The 17,034-nt window shown below is 35.3% G+C and overlaps 1 protein-coding gene across 6 annotated transcripts in view; it reads right to left on the reverse strand.

The window, feature by feature from the left end:
• Positions 1–352: 352 nt before the first annotated feature.
• HLTF (helicase like transcription factor) overlaps positions 353–17,034 on the reverse strand; it is a 51,490-nt gene continuing 34,808 nt past the window's right edge. For 2 of the 6 annotated variants that reach the window (XM_047874893.1, XM_047874892.1), the window contains exons 19-25: positions 12,371–12,495; positions 11,726–11,904; positions 9,653–9,778; positions 9,221–9,333; positions 8,731–8,911; positions 5,765–5,845; positions 353–2,521 (exon numbers count right to left, since the gene is read on the reverse strand). In XM_047874893.1, coding sequence (XP_047730849.1) covers positions 2,369–2,521; positions 5,765–5,845; positions 8,731–8,911; positions 9,221–9,333; positions 9,653–9,778; positions 11,726–11,904; positions 12,371–12,495 — 958 coding nt within the window. In that variant the 3' untranslated portion in view covers positions 353–2,368. Of the gene's footprint in view, positions 2,522–5,764; positions 5,846–8,730; positions 8,912–9,220; positions 9,334–9,652; positions 9,779–11,725; positions 11,917–12,370; positions 12,496–17,034 lie in introns of all 6 variants that reach the window. The other 4 variants (XM_047874891.1, XM_047874888.1, XM_047874890.1 and 1 more) reach the window with 3 other exon arrangements.

Genomic DNA, 17,034 nt, shown 5'->3' on the forward strand with positions numbered 1-17,034 from the left:
TTTCAATCCTAGATTAGGCAAAATCTACAATTCAGAGTGCTATGCTACTGATACCACTATACATAGGTATTACCACACCTCTTTTCTGGCAGATGAGGAAATAAAAAGACTCGGAACCGATGTTTTAGAAGATCAAGACATTTAACAAACTTTAAACACATATACACTCTGATTTCTAAACAAGAAATGGAACCTAATTGACCAAAATAAAAAAGGTGGGAAGAATGAGGAAACTCTTGTTATTCATAGTACTTTTTATGTACTGTCAGTAAAAAACACAATTGTGTAATATATCTTCACAGCATGAGATAAATTTTCTTCAAAGAAGTCACCAAAATTATGGCACTGAAGCTAATTTTTAAAACTTTTATTGATTTTAAATTCAAAACAAAATCCAGTTTGAACCACAAAATTCAGTTTGAACCACAAGTGGGAATACAGTGTATTCAAGATATTTCTAAAGCTATTATTCTACATAATGATGAAACAGCATTGCATAATATGAACTTTTCATTCCGGTAGTTTATAGATTTTCTTAGGAAGAATTAAATTTTTTAACACCACTTAATAGGACTTCACAAAAAATATTTTTTAAATGACTTGCCAAATTTATCATTATGAGTTTTAAAACAAGTCTATAAATGGGTAAAGAAGCAAGCAAAATCTTCACTTTTATGTTTTCAAGGCTCTGCCTTTATAAAGCAAGAAGAGTAGATTATGTATTTTTTGTTGAAAACTTTTTGTACTTAAATCTCACAAGTGTGTTGGCACTTAGAAATCCACATACTGTATTTCATCAGATTCTGATCAACCTGATTTTGTGTAATGCTAGTTCTACAAGGTACAGAAATTCCCCATTGCTCCTAATGCCAGGGGACTAACCCGAAGTTATTATTCCACTCTTATCTGTGCAGAAAAGTCTGTTGATCTTTTAACCAGCCCTCTGCCTTACCTGATGCCAAAAAGAAAAGAGACTGGAAAGATTCTTGCTGCCCTTGGATCAAGAGACAACACAGGGAGGGGAGAATTTAGCTGTTGATGGGTTTAGCACATATCTAAATGTATGCCCTGGAACACAACACTGCCTCCAAGATCCTCTTTAAGTCAAGTCATTTCTTAACACTATAAACTATATGGTGTTCTTAAGTCTGTATCGTCAAACAGAAGCTTCTGTTACAGTAATTAATCTGTCTCTGGAGCAAAGTTTCTTTTAAGGAAAAACACTACTACCTCATGTGATTGCCAAATGTAGAGCTTGTTTTAAATGTGACTCAGAGTCCTCTAGAATGCCATGGCAACTACTGTGAGTCTGCTTATTAACAAAAGAAGAAAAAGAGGACTAATTTTATAGATAAATGTAAGGATGAATTACTGAAGTTCCAAAATCAAAGTCTGATTCTAAACACAATAACAAAGAAATTTTTCCATTCAGGATTAAGATGTCTTTAAGAGTTGAAACGATTTTGGAGGTCATCCAGCCCAACTTCCATCCAGATATCACGCCTCTCACATATAGTAGTCTTCTGAATTATAAAAATTTATAAAGTTATTTTTTTTAAAAAAGCTACATAAATAAAAATTATACATATAGAAATATCTATTCAGCAATGCCATAATTTAAATATTCAAATCAAACAGTAGAATTGGTTACTTCTCACCCCCACAGACTGTATTTACACACTAACACATCAAATTACATTTAAACAATAGAACTAACTGGACTAAAATGGAGAAAAAGTGTTCTAACACAGTCCCTAATATTTTCATAAACACAAAACTGCAAGTCACCAATGTGAATTGTATCTCAAACTGCCAAAAAAAAATTGTAAGTAACTTGCTAACCTGGAATTAGGTCTCTCATTTAAGGTTTGATTCTGGAATGTAAATACGGTTTTTCAAAGTAATAAAATCTCTTGTATATAGTCTATATATACTAATCGTTTACAGGGACTGTGAATCTATATAGCATCACAAATGGGAAGCTCTAGTGATTAACGAAGTATGTTCAACACAGAAAATAACTCTTTATTCAGTCAAAAGTATAAAAGGTTTGACCTTATTTGAAATATGAAAAAGCTGAGTACTTGAAAGATATATGAAAATACTCAGCAAAGATACTATGAAAAGTTGAAAAAGTAACTTTTTTTCTCAAAAAATTATTTTAGGCCACAGTATGTAACAGAACTTATTGCTATTTGAAATATCATTAAAAATAGGTTCATATATAGATCATACGTTACTAATATAAAACGATATGCTCCTTTTAGAAGACATACTCTCTAGATCTCATTTCTAAAACTCTGTATTTTCTCATTTCCAAAATTTCTGTATATATCTAATCAAACTGACCTTACCAAAATCCCACAAATTATAAATCAATTAAAGTTCTGATCTCATTAATTTTAGCTTGTTTCATTTCATTAGCATTTGTTTTTTTAGTTCCAAAGGCTCCAGCAGCAAGTTCTCTCTTTGTGTTTTGTATTTTCAGCATATTTTCTTCAACAGAATCCTTCACAATGAACTTTAAAAAAGAAAAAAAAAAAAAAAAGGTAAGTACTTTTAGGTTACAATATTTAAAATCTTCAATGTAAAAAAAAAAAAAAAAAAAAAAAAAATTAAGACATAAAATCTTGGTCCACTATAAGGAAATCTGCTTTTCTACTGTATTACAAAGCTTTTAAAATTGCTCAATAATCTATTATAAACTATTTAGCTCTTTTTTTCTCAATATGCAGTGAGTATATTCAGAACATGACATAGTAACTACAGCTGAACACTGCTTTCCCTCATCACTCAGTATGGCTTTCTTGTATAAAGAATATGGCTGTAAGGCCATAAAGTTACATCTTTACAACAGCACCATAGCAAACCTATAAGCAAACTTTATAGGCAACTCTGTAACTGGAATTAGCAATATAAATTTAGCATTATATTTAAATAGCCAAATGAGATTTTCCAAGAAATGGAATAAGCCTTTACCTGGTTTAACTTACAATCTGAAAAAGTTAAAGAGAAAAAAGATGCCTACGAAGAATTTCTGATAGGGGCGCCCTGGCTGGCTCAGTCAGGTTAAGTGTCCAGTTTTGACTCATGTCATGATCTCATGGTTTCCATGAGTTCAAGCCCCACGTTGGGCTCTGTGTAGAGCTCAGAGCCTGGAGTTTGCTTCAGATTCTGTGTGTCCCTCTCTCTCTGCCTTTCTCCCAGTCATGCTCTCTCTCAAAAATAAAAAAATTGAACATTTCTGATAAAAACCTTGATTAAAAAATATCCTCATTAACCTACAAATAAATGTCCTCAATCTTAAATGTATCCACTAGAACTTTACCAAGTACAGTACACTTAAAACAATAAAAGGAACAGGTCAAGAATGATTACTATCACTACTACTATTCAACATTGTGTAGAGATCCCAGTAACTGTAATAATTAAACAAGATGAACTATACAACGTGAAAAGACCTAAGTAGAGAGACATACTAAATTCTTGTATGGGAACACTCCTTATTTATAAAGGAGACCATTCTCAAATTGATCATAAATTCAATAAACCCCAAAAAAGATTTCTTAAATGGGATCTGGTAACTTATAAATCCACAGTTCAAGACTAAATAATCATATTAACCAATCTTGAAAAAAAAGGGTTAATGAGAACACTTTGTCCTGCTAGTTATCAAAGCATACTTTAAAAAACCATAATAATTATTAAAGTGATATTGTCCTGGGATTAGGAAAAGAAATTAGTGAAACCGGAACACAGGAACAAAAGTCCAGAAAGAGACTCACGTTAATATATATGAACTCGTTTATGATAAAAGTGACATTTCAAATAAGGAGAAAAAAAGGATATACTTAAAAAAAAAAAAAAAAGATGGAGCACACAGCTCTTCATTTGAAAAAAGAACCATATCATGACTCCTAAAAGATAAAATATTTTAAAAGAATATGGGAGGGATTTGTTTTTAAATTTGAAGATAAATTCTAAGATCTTTTTTTTTTTTTTAATTTTTTTTTTCTTCGTTTTTCTTTATTTTTGGGACAGAGAGAGACAGAGCATGAACGGGGGAGGGGCAGAGAGAGAGGGAGACACAGAATCGGAAACAGGCTCCAGGCTCCGAGCCATCAGCCCAGAGCCCGACGCGGGGCTTGAACTCACGGACCGCGAGATCGTGACCTGGCTGAAGTCGGACGCTTAACCGACTGCGCCACCCAGGCACCCCTAAGATCTTAAAATCCATAAGGTATTTTTAAAAAGCTGACCTGTTTTAAAATCATAAAAAACACAACCAGTTCAAAGGAAAAGCTTGATAACAAACCATCTGCAATATACCCAACAAATTTTAAATCAGACTGTATAAAAGAGTCCTTTAGGGGCGCCTGGGTGGCGCAGTCGGTTGGGCGTCCGACTTCAGCCAGGTCACGATCTCGCAGTCCGTGGGTTCGAGCCCCGCGTCGGGCTCTGGGCTGATGGCTCGGGGCCTGGAGCCTGTTTCCGATTCTGTGTCTCCCTCTCTCTCTCCCCCTCCCCCGTTCATGCTCTGTCTCTCTCTGTCCCCAAAATAAATAAAAACTTTAAAAAAAAAAAAAAAAAAAAAAGAGTCCTTTATTTTATAAGACTATATTTGTACTTCATGAAAACTGGGCAAACACCAACCAATTCACAGAAAAAAATATTAACAGATATTATAATATCTGTGATATTATATATATATTATTATAAGTGAAATATAAATATACTCAAAGTCTTTGGTATATGTAAATTGAAAGGGGACTTAAAAAAAATTTTTTTTAATGTTTATTCATTTTGTGAGAGAAAGCATGAACTCTCGGGAGAGGGACAGACAGAGATAGGGAGACACAGAATCTGAAACAGGCTCCAAGCTCTGAGCTGTCAGCACAGAGCCCCGACGTGGGACTCGAATTCATGAACCATGAGATCACGACCTGAGGTGAAGTCAGATGCTTAACCAACTGGGCCACGTAGGTGCCCTGAAAGGGCACTTTTTTGACCATCATGTAAGGAAAAATTTATATCATGCTTATATATCATTAAGCCTATTTTGAAAACAATTTGAAAGCTGTAAGAGTTCTAAATCCAGAATTCTAGTTTCCTTAACCTATCCTGAAGAAGTACTTTTATGTAATATAATGCCAATTATGGCACTGTTTTTATTAGCAAAACATTAGACTAGTTAAAGAAATTATGATGTATCTATATGCAGATGTTAAAAAAAAATGGCTTTGTAGGGTCATCAAATACACAGAAAGCAGAAGGTTGTTTGCTGAGGGCTGAGTTTCAAGTTGCGATGAAAAAGTTCTGGAGATGGATGATGGTGATAACTGCACGACAGTATGAAAGTAAGTACTGCCACTGAACTGGACACTTCACAGTATTTACTTCAACTATTTTTATGTATACTTTACTAGCATAGGGAAAAAAAGAATAGGCTCTATATGTACTTATATGGTAGTTCCCAATATATACTGCTAAGGGAAAAAAATAAAAGTATGGTCCCATTTACCTTAAAAGAAATTTTTTAAAGGAGAGATGTATACATACAAATGAATCTATGTAAAGTAGAGAAAGGGACTTTGAATAACATGTTAAACTACTGATGGTGGTTTCCTCTAAAGGAGATTAAAGGTGATCTTCATATTTTGTTCTGCATAATTCTGCAAACTTTTATAATACATTCATACATTTTTTTGTGTAATTTTAAAAACCAAATCAACTTAATTTTAAAACACATGGCTTAAAAACTCACTTTTGTGATGATAACTTCTTGCTTCTGGCCAAGTCTATGGCATCTGTCAAAGCACTGATCTTCAGCAGCTGGATTCCAGGCCTAACAAGAATATGAACGGCTTTATTACCACCCTGATCTGTGAGTTTTCTGCACATATCCTTTCATTTCAGTATTACTCAGTCATCTATTACTGACTAAAATTTCTCTGACTGAATTAGATACTGACATAAATGCTCTGGGAACCCCACCCGCTCTGCTACTATGACCAGCAGCTACTCTCCATCATTTCACTCCACTGCTTCTAGTATCCAATAACAGTGCCTGATGCATAGAAAGCACCCAGCATTAGTATCTTTTCTTTTTCATTTTGAAGTTGATCTATGTTTAACAAAGGAAAAAAAGGTTACACATCCTCTTAAATGGCTTAATTTACATCAGAAAAGATACATAATTGGGTCCATTTATGAAAAAAAGTTTTCTTTTTGCTGGTTTTTCTTTTTTACTTCCATTTGTTATAAGTCCTAAAACTAGAGGCTCTGTTGATGTAATTTTTTGTATCTATATTTGAATGTGACTTCAAAATTGAACTAAAAGTAACATTAAACAAAGGCATTCTCATGGAGACTTTTTTTTTTTTTTAAAGAGAGAGCTGTGGAGAGGGGCAGAGGGAGAGAGAGAATCAGAGAATCTTAAGTAGGCTTCATGCTGGGGACGGGGTCTCCATCCCACAACCCTGGGATCATGACCTGAGCTGAAATCAAGAGTTGGATGCTCAACCGAGCCACCCAGGCACCCGTTTGGGGACTGTCTTAAAGTGAAGAATAAAACAATGAAGCGAAGAAAAGAATAAGCAGAAACATACAGAGTTCTTCAGTCTAGAAATACAGGAGTCAAATGGTTTGGAAATACTATCATGAACTATCAGTGTAGGGATCATTAAATTTTAAACTATGGGATGATTCTTGAAGCTGAAAATGGGGTGTTGAGGGAAAAGTAACATTTACACAGCAAAGTACTATCTGAAAATTAAAATCATAAATGTACATGTAAGTAAGTGTATAATAGGATTCATACTCAGGCTGTTACTTTCTTCTATTTAAAGTTCCTTTGAGCTCTAGGGAAAAGGAGATTTTACTACTGTTGTAATCTGAGTTTTGGGTGGTTTTTGTACAGAAATCAGATTTTAAGGAAATATTTAGCTTATGGTTTTCTAAAACTGATAATCATATTTTGTACATATTTTGTATTTCACAATTGGACACGCTTAGAAACCGTTATACCAAGAGCCCAGGTAAAATGTTCTTTCTGTTGTATTTTATCTAGGAACCTTCTAATGAGCTGACAATATACGTATAGTATGACTACCAGGAATCTAAATTTATTTCATGATCTAAAACTGACAGTTTTCATTCTCACATGTACTGATGAAGGAAGGTAATTAGCTTTATCAAAAGTTCATAATCAAACATTTAAAATACACCTTAGCCCTTATGCAATATTCCATGAAAAGGTCAAAGATTTTCATGAGTTATTTTCCTGGAACGTGGCTTCCATTTCAAAGAAACATTTAAAATGTTCAATGAAAATCAATCTATGAATTACTAAAACATTCCAGAAGTTTTTATAAACTGATAAAAGAATATAGTTTTTGATCATCAGTTTTATAAAACTATATTTGGTATCCACCTTTTCCTTATCAGATATTAAGATTATAACCAAAGAAAAAAATAATTTGGGAATCTGTCCAAAAATCATCTTTTAAGAATATCATCAGGTTAGTTAAAACTCTAGCAAAGATTTAAGACTTCATCCACAAAACGAAGGCAAGAAAACACAACAGACCACTGCCATCCATGACATTAATGTCTGTGAATGCCAAAATATGGCTCTGGCTAGTATTGAACTGGGTGGGTGTTAATACCCTCAGGTGAGGAAAAAGTCTTGGTAAGAGGTGCGTTCATACATAAACTAGATGGCCTAACCAGAAGAACTCAAATTTGTAGCTCAGTAAACTTGGTTATGAAATTTTCTGAGTTTCAGGCAACAAGCTCTAAAACCACAAATCTCAAATCTATGAATCACAGAAATAGCAAATAGGGTTGCCGCTAGCCCAAACAGTAACCCAGTACAAATTAGAAACTAAATTAGTCCAGAATGCCTGCAGCTCAAACAGCCTCTTTGAGCAATTAGAACAAGGTGCTGCTCCTCTGTGGATGTTCCTCCTAGGTCAGTTTAGTGAGTAAAGTTCAGTCTGAATTTTAGCTCCCACTCTACAGCTAAACCTATATTATACCAACCACAAGTGACTGCACCCTATTAGATGCTAGAATTTATCCAAAATATTCCATGAATGGTATTAGTTTCTAAAATTGTGATGCTGGACACCTGCACCTGAATCACCTATGGTCTGTATTAAAACAGCTTCCTGGGTCACATCTAAGAACTCCTAAATCTCTGAGGATACAGGTCAGAAATTACATTCTACCTAATTCTTTGCACATTAAAAATTGAGACTATTAGCACCATGATGGTAGCTACTTTGTCTACCTTGTTTATAGCCAGATTCCTAGTGCCTGTAAGACTCCTTGACACAACATAGGACTGCATTATTTGTTGGCCACATGGATGAAACCACTACATTAAAAGCATGACAGATAACAGAAACTAATTGCATATATATAGAAGTAGAAAACTGCAGCACACAAATTAAAAACATGGACTTTGATGGGCAAGTTATTTTACTTCTCTGTGCTTCAGTTTCCTCACCTGTAAAGTAAGGACAGTAATACACTGACCTCATAGGGATATTGTGACAATTTCATTTGATATATGTAAAGTGCTTAAGAAAAAGCCCTCAATACACATTTACTAAGTTATCTATTTCTAAAGTTTGCCTCAGAGTTTTCACAATCAATTATAACTGCAAAGGTATTTACCGAACAGTTCATTTTTCAAAAAAGTTTAAAATCTACAGAACTACTTACTGGATCCATTAAAAACACGCGAGAAGCTGCAGAAAGATTTAAACCAACTCCACCTGCTTTCAAAGATAGAAGCATTATAGTTGGAGATCCTGCTTCAGTGTTTTGAAAACACTGAATTGATTCAACTCTTTTCTTCTGTGCCATAGAACCATCCAAACGAGTAAACACAAATCCAGAGGCTCTAATGGAAGGACAAAAGAGACAAGTAACACCTTCTATACTATTTTAAAAACATGTTAATTACAAATTTCATTCAACCAATTCTTCCACTCATTTATTCTGACAAGTATTTACTAACCACCAGTCAGTATTTTTTCTGATAAATTCAGGACTTATCTTTAAAATCCTGTGCTCCCAGGAAATATTGTGACTCTATCATTTTACATAGATGAAATGACTGTAACTGGTAAGACAATTATTTTTTGCTATCCCTATCAAAACACTTACATAAAATCCTTTTACTCAAAGTGAGAAACAATACTGAATTTACCTGAGTGGTGTTTCTATTAAAGACAGGAATGTTGTAAACTGAGAAACAACTAAACTTTTTATGTTGGGGTTCTTCTTTCTTAAGTCAATCAATGCATGCATTAGTGCATTAATCTGCAAAAAAAATTATAACACCTGTTGGATTCCATTTTGAATAGGCAAAATACATATAATTTTTTTATTAGGAAAAGAAAGGCCCTGCCCCATTATTTCCCTAAAAATGCAAAAGTAAAAGACAATGTTTTTAAAAACACTGAAAAAATGCACTCATAAACTGAAGCTTCTTTGCTCTCAAATGCACCACTAGAAAATTAAAAAGTTAACTAACAGAGCATAACATTTAAATGACAGGATGAAAAGAATTATTTTAATAAATGGTATCCTCATATAAATGTAAAACAAATACTCAAATATTTGCCCATGTATATTTTACCTTTGAACTGGATGTCCATTCCATATTAGACTTTTTTTCAGTGTCACATGCCAATTCTTCTGGAGGACATTCTAATAAATTGTCTCCATGTATATCATTTCTGCATAAAGGACATTTAGCATGTGGCTATATAAGAAAAGAATAAGATATGAATGAAGTTTATCAGAGGAACAAATATCAACTTACCTAAAATTTTTTATCAAGTTTATTTGAGAGAGAGCAAGTGAGCGCATGATGGTGGGGCAGAAAGAGAATCCCAAGCAGGCTCTGCACCATCAGCACAGAGCCAGACATGGGGCTCAAACTCACGAACCGTGAGATCATGACCTGAGCTAAAATCAAGGGTCAGATGTTTGACCGACTGAGTCACCCAGGTGCCCCAACTTACCTAAATTTTTAAAAAGCATGGTAAATTCTAAAACCTTAATAGCTAGCATTTTATTAGACTTTTTAGATTCATCCACTTGAGATAAATCTGTACATGCTCAACTCCAGGCAGATGTAATGTTCTAATGTGTCAAGTGGGACTGGGTAAAAAAAGCAAAAAGTATGTCATCTTGACTAGCAACAGGAACTTGAAACAAATACTATAATACAGTTTACCCTTGAACATGGGTATGAGGATTTTTTTTCAGTAAATACAGTACAGTACTATAAATGAATTTTATGATTTTAGTATTTTCTCTTTACTGTAAGAATACCACATATAATATATAACAAAGATATGTGTCAACTGTTTATGTTATCAGTAAGGCTTCCAGTCAACAGTAGGCTATTAGTAAAGTTTTAGGGTAGATTTTCTGCACAGGGGGTTAGCACCCCAACCCCTGCCTTGTTCAGGGTGAAGTGTACTACTTGCAGACAAGTAAAGAAACCAGAAATAATAGTATCTTGAACCTAACTACATTACAGCACACTAGTTGAAACTGTTCTTTAGGAAAAAAAAATTTCTGAGGCACCTGGGTGACTCTGTCGGTTCAGTGTCCAACTTTGGCTCAGGTCATGATCTCATGGTTTGGGAGTTTGAGCCCTGCATCAAGCTTTCTGCTGTCAGCACAGAGCCCGCTTTGGATCCTCTATCCCCCTCTCTCTCTGCCCCTCCCACCCTGCTTCTCTCTCTCAAAATAAATAAATAAACTTAAATTTTTTTTTCCTTTTTAGATGGCTTACAAAGCTAGTCAAGACCTGTTAAATCCTATCAGGCTCATTCAAAGCAATATTTTTTGTGTCCATTTGTACCAACACAAGCTAATAAACAGTCTCCAAAATAACTACATACCAAATACTATTATAATAAAAAGATTGTGAAACTAAAACAATGTTAAAAGTCAGTTTAGTGGTGTTAGCTTTGGGGAGGAGGGAGGAGGTAAATGATTGGAAGGGGACACAGGGAGACCAGAGTAGTAGTTAAATGAATGTGTTTACTTCATAATTCACTCAACTGCACAATCATGACTTAGGCATTTTTTCCTACAAGTATACCAATAAAAATGTTTTAAAAAAAACTCTACCTCAGCTGAAGAACTGCTTAAAGGATTATTCCACTTCAAAAATTCTACCATATCTAAGAATCTAGACCTACCTTATCCAATAGCCAATAAACACATGTGGCAAGCCCCTGACATGCAGCAAAGGCAAACTGAGATGTGCTGTAACTGTACAATACCACACTCTGAACACTTAAAGTAAAAAAATCATGTAAAAATCTCAATTTTAGATATACTGGATGAACAAAAATGTCACTAACTTCACCTATTTCTACTAGAAAGTTTAAAATTACCTTTGTGTCTCACATTACTGATCCATTTATTGGATAGCAATGATCTTAACAGTAGAACTAGGATATTAACTGTGAACATGCCTCCAAATGTGTGGTGTCTTTTTATGTTTAAAAGGAATTATAAGAAACAGATTACCTATAAAATACTGACATAATTAACCATAAAAGGTGCACTAGTAAGTCTAAGTAAATCCAACTCTTTACAATCTGTTGGACTTCGGTTTTCATTACACTCAAGACTGACTAGTGCACCATTCCATCAAACACTGACTCTGTACCTAGCATAAACTAACCTGCTCGTTCTGAATGACTTGGCAAATACAGGGCTTACAAAAGACATGTGCACAATGTGTTATGACAGGAACCGTTAAAGAATCCAAGCAAATTGCACATTCTTCATCAGAACCTGAGCTCAGAATTAACTTCATCTTCCTTATTAACTTCTTTCGTAGTTCTTCAGGTGTATCATTTCCTAGAGAAAAGGCTGAAAAATTAATTTCACAGCAAGATTTGTAATATGACTAGACAAGTTAATCTTCCTTATATGGGGAAAAGTTTTGCTCGGGTAGTCCTTATTTAGGTTTTTTCTATCATAGGCAAAAAGCATGGTTTAAATTAAAAAAAAATTCAGATGCTAGAATAGTAGCTAACCCACATAATATACCTTACACAACAGCATCATTATAGTCTGCACATACTACCACAGAATAAAAAGCAAATCCAATTTGTCACTGTTATCTGTCACTGGAAATCCTGGAAGACGTCATTATTACTCCATTTCATTGGTAAGAATTTGTGGGTATATTCTTGAGTTCTATTCTAAAAACAATGTTCATCTGACGAATAAGAAACTGTATTTAGGTAATATGAAAAATTTCTCATCCTGATTTAAATATCCATAACCAATATAATAGTGTAAACCAATCACATCTACTTACCTGAGGGACCACTGGAAGACACTGCATTCGTAAGAAGATGAGTATGACAACAAATCTGCCGCAATCTAAGCAAAAGACCCAGGACATCTGCATAGTGTGCAAGGACAGTCCCTTCATTAAAATACCTAGAGATAAAAATGTTAAATATTATGAAGGCCTTTAAACAATATTATTCCCTATTCTAAAATAGTGGAATAAAAATGGCATTGTTCCCTTCTTCTCTGGAAATCAAAACAGTGGAAAACAGAAAAGCAAACCACCTTTAATGAAATAAGAGACTTGTAACAATGAAGCAAAATATATGAGAAATGGCTGCCAGTTACAATAGAAGTTGGATAGAAGATACCAAGAGAGATGACTGCAGATCTCAAACAGACCTGCCAGAGCACAGTTCTTCAAAACAGATGGCACAACCCTTAGGGGAAAATCAACATGTTTCATATGCAAAAACAGAACAGGGTACATGGCTGTGGTCTGAACTTCCCTGGACAAGTTTTATACCAAAGAGAGAAGACCAGCTAAATAAGGAAATACAACAGACCTACTGTGTTTACAGAAAAGATTATGGGCATAAAATTCCATATTACAAGGAATCTACAGCTTCTGATCTCTGTTGTATAAGCACAAATAAAACCTAAAAGGCTCATATATATAACCCTGAGTCATAATTTATATAGGGATACTTCCTACTAGTCTGTGACATAGCTATGGCCTTCCCCCTTCATATTAACCTCTTATAAATAGTCCAGAAAGAACTCAAGACATTCAAATATAATAATCAGCAAAGAGCAAGGGACGAACAAATGGCATTGAAAGAAAACTCACCAAAAAAATGTGGCCACAGAGCAAATAAAAATTATGAACAAGGATACTGCCATGATTTACTATCATGGCAAAACAACAGATGAAAACTGAGGTGGTACAGTTCAGAAGTGTGAAAGAGAAAAGTGAACCATCAGAGAAATGAAAGCCACATTGAAATCAGCATAAAAGAGACAAGCCACTGACATAAACATAAGCAAGAATGTGGGAAACAGAAAAATAAAAAATAAAATTAAACAGGGGCGCCTGGGTGACTCAGTCTGTCAAGAGTCCAAATTCAACTCAGGTCATGATCTCCCAGCTCGTGGGTTCAAGCCCTGTATCAGGCTCTGTGCTGACAGCTCAGAGCCTGGAGCCTGCTTCACATTCTGTGTCTCCCCCTCTCTCTGCTCCTCCCTTGCTTATGCGCTCTCTCTCAAAAATAAACTTAGAAAAAATAAAATTTAACAGAAAGATATAAAGGATTAGAATAAAATGATACCAATGGAAAACAAAAAAACATCTAAAACATACAAAGATAAAAAAATGGAACAGAAAACAACATTTAAAGAAAACTTTCCAGGAAAAGGAGGAGGTGGAAAAGCCCAGAATCTACAGATTTAAACAGTATCACATGTTCCAGAAAAAAATCAAGAGAGGTCTTGGTGCTGGACTTTAAAGAAAAACCTAAAATAAAATCAGGGTTTTCAATAGAAACATCCAACAGAAAATACAGCAGGACAATGACAGGTTTCTGAAAGAAGAATGGGTAATCCAAAAATTATATACAATCACATTTATAAGTATATTAAGGCAATAGAAGAAGTACAGCTTAATGATTAGGAGCACAGACTCTAGAGCTAGATTGAGTTGAAAACCTGGCTCTGCCAATTTAACTGTGAAACTTTAGGTAGGTTTTTCTTTCTTTTTTTTTTTTTATGTTTATTTTTGAGAGAGAAAGACACAGAGCATGAGTCGGGGAGAGGCAGGGAGAGAGAAAGACACAGAATCCAAAGGAGGCTCCAGTCTCTGAGCTGTCAGCACAGAGCCTGACATAGGGATCTAACTCACAAACTGTGAGATCATAAGCTGAGCCGAAGTTAGACACTTAACTAACTGAGCCACCTAGGTGCTCCGGGTAGATTTTTAACCTGTGTCTTCAGCTGTCACATCTTTATGAGTATGTATTATTACCATGACACTATAAGACAGTTGTATTAAAAAAAGTTAATACATGGAAAACACTCAGAATAGTGTCTGCACTATGGTTAAGTCATATATCTATCCATCTATCTATCTGCTGTTATTAGTAATAGTAGTATTATGTCAACAAATAATTCTAAACAGTCAACAGTACAAAGAAGAGGCAATATAATATAAAGGTTAAACTCACAAGCTCTGGAACCAAACTGCCTGAATCTAAATACCAGCTCTGTCATTCACTAGCTGTGTGACCTAGTACAAGTTACTGTGCCTCAGACTCTTTATCTAGAAAACGTGGGTAATCATTGTATTGACTTGGTAAGATTGTTGTGAATTAAAACATATAAGCACTTGAATGCATAACATCTAGTAAGTGCTCAATAAATGTTACTAAATGTATTACATAGTAAAAAAATACTTTTAGGGGTGCCTGGGTGGCTCAGTCAGTTAAGCATCCAACTTTGGCTCAGGTTATGATCTTGCGGTTCTTGAGTTCGAGCCCCACGTCGAGCTCTCTGCTGACAGCTCAGAACCTAGAGCCTGCTTTGGATTCTGCCCCTCCCCTGCTCATTCTCTCTCAGAAATAAACAAACATTTAAAAAAGAAAAAGAAAACTTTTAAAACAATCTATTTCTTTTCTGTGGTTTCAATAGTTAACTCTTCTCAACCTTTTCAAATAGAATAACCTTTACAACCAGTCTATTCCTTGGTATGGTCACTTACTACACTAATAGTCAGCATTTCAGTTTAACGGATCTCTTTTGAGTCCCAGATAAGAGTAGAAGCCTCCACCACTCACTCCTCTTCCACCAGCCACTCCTGTCTTCCTTGTTAGATCTCTTCTCATCCAGTCTCATGCTTTAATTACCATCTACACACAGGTGACTTTCAAATTTACATTAAGAACTTTCCCATGAACACTAATTTCCTATATATGAGAATCTCCCCTTAGAAGTTTCACAGGCATCAGTCAATGGGTCCAAAACTGAACTTCCGATCTTTCCTGAAAAAACTCTGCTCCTCCCACAGACCTATTTCTGCAAATGGTAATTTCAACTTTCTAGTCACATTCATGTGAAAAAGCTCAGTGTTATCTTTGACTCCTGTCTCCCTCCCCATCAGCAAGTTCTGTTGGCTCTGCCTTCAAACTATGACAGAATCCAACCATTTTTCACCCCCTTCATCACCACTCTACTGTAGTGAAAACCACCATGATCTCTTACTTTGACTACTGCCACTCTTCTCCCTATCTATGCCCGTACTCCTAGAATCTAAATCTTAACACAGCAGTCAGTGATCCTTTTAAAATATAAGTAAGATTATATCACTCTCCTGGCTCAAAACCCTTCAAAGTTTTCTAAACTAAAGAAAGTAAGAGCCAAAGTCCTTGAAATATGCAGTAATGCCTTACAAAACCACCATGTAGTCCCCACTCCAATCTCTCTCTGACATCATTGCTTTTCCATCTAGCTCATATCATCCAGCCACACTTGCCTCAGTTGCTTTCTAAGCTCACCAAACATGCTCCCAACTCAGGGCCTTTATACTTGCTGTTCCCTCTGAAATGTCCCCAATTCCAGTCTCTTTTAGACCTATTCCCACATATCACCTCAGTAAGGTCTTCACTGAATAACCTATTAGCTTCAACACTTCCTATCCCCTTTCTCTGCTTTAGTTTTTTTCCATAAAATTTAATTTTTTTTAATTGTCTGTTTCCTGCCATTAAAATATAAACTCATTGAGGGTAAAGACTTTTGTCTATTTTATTATGTTGTATCTCAAAATGTATTACACTTAATAAATTCTGGTTGAAAGAATGAGTATGAAGGAAATTTCAATCACCACTGCAAAATTCTGAAATCTGAAATCACTTACTTAGTTAGAACAATCTTTTTCAAACTAATTCCTGTTAAACCTGCTTCATATTTCAATGAAGTTCTCGTATCTTGAAGATTCGCCTATTTTCTCAGCCCTCTTTTGCCTTTACTTGTCTCCTACTCATTCTGGTTCCATAAGCACTACCATCAAACATGTTCTTGCTTGGACTAGAATTTCTCACCTTCTACCAATCCCCAATCCCTTTATAATCTACGTTATCAGCTCCTATTCCCCAGATTTCACATGTTGTTGGAAAGTCCCAGATTTCACGTGTTGTTGGAAAGTCTACATATATTCAATACTACATGAAGCCTGTATCCCACTCTAAGAACTTTAACAACTTTTTATAATGGCTGCAAATCCAGCTATCTTCAACTTCCCACCACCTTTCTCTGTAGATACCCTTTGTTTCATATTTCACTGACTGCACTCTTTACCCCCCCGCTAGGCTTCATTTTTATCCACCAATCTGCTTTATTCTCTTTTCTATGTGTAGTCTCTTCTATGCTTTCTTTTCTCAAGGCAGATTTTTTTTTTTTTTTTAATTTTTTTTTCAACGTTTATTTATTTTTGGGACAGAGAGAGACAGAGCATGAACGGGGGAGAGGCAGAGAGAGAGGGAGACACAGAATTGGAAACAGGCTCCAGGCTCCAAGCCATCAGCCCAGAGCCTGACGCGGGGCTCGAACTCACGGACCGCGAGATCGTGACCTGGCTGAAGTCGGACGCTTAACCGACTGCGCCACCCAGGCGCCCCTCAAGGCAGATTTTTCAAATAAAAT

This window comes from Prionailurus viverrinus, chromosome C2 (assembly GCF_022837055.1).
Source record: "Prionailurus viverrinus isolate Anna chromosome C2, UM_Priviv_1.0, whole genome shotgun sequence".
In the NCBI taxonomy this organism is placed as follows: Eukaryota; Metazoa; Chordata; class Mammalia; order Carnivora; family Felidae; genus Prionailurus; species Prionailurus viverrinus.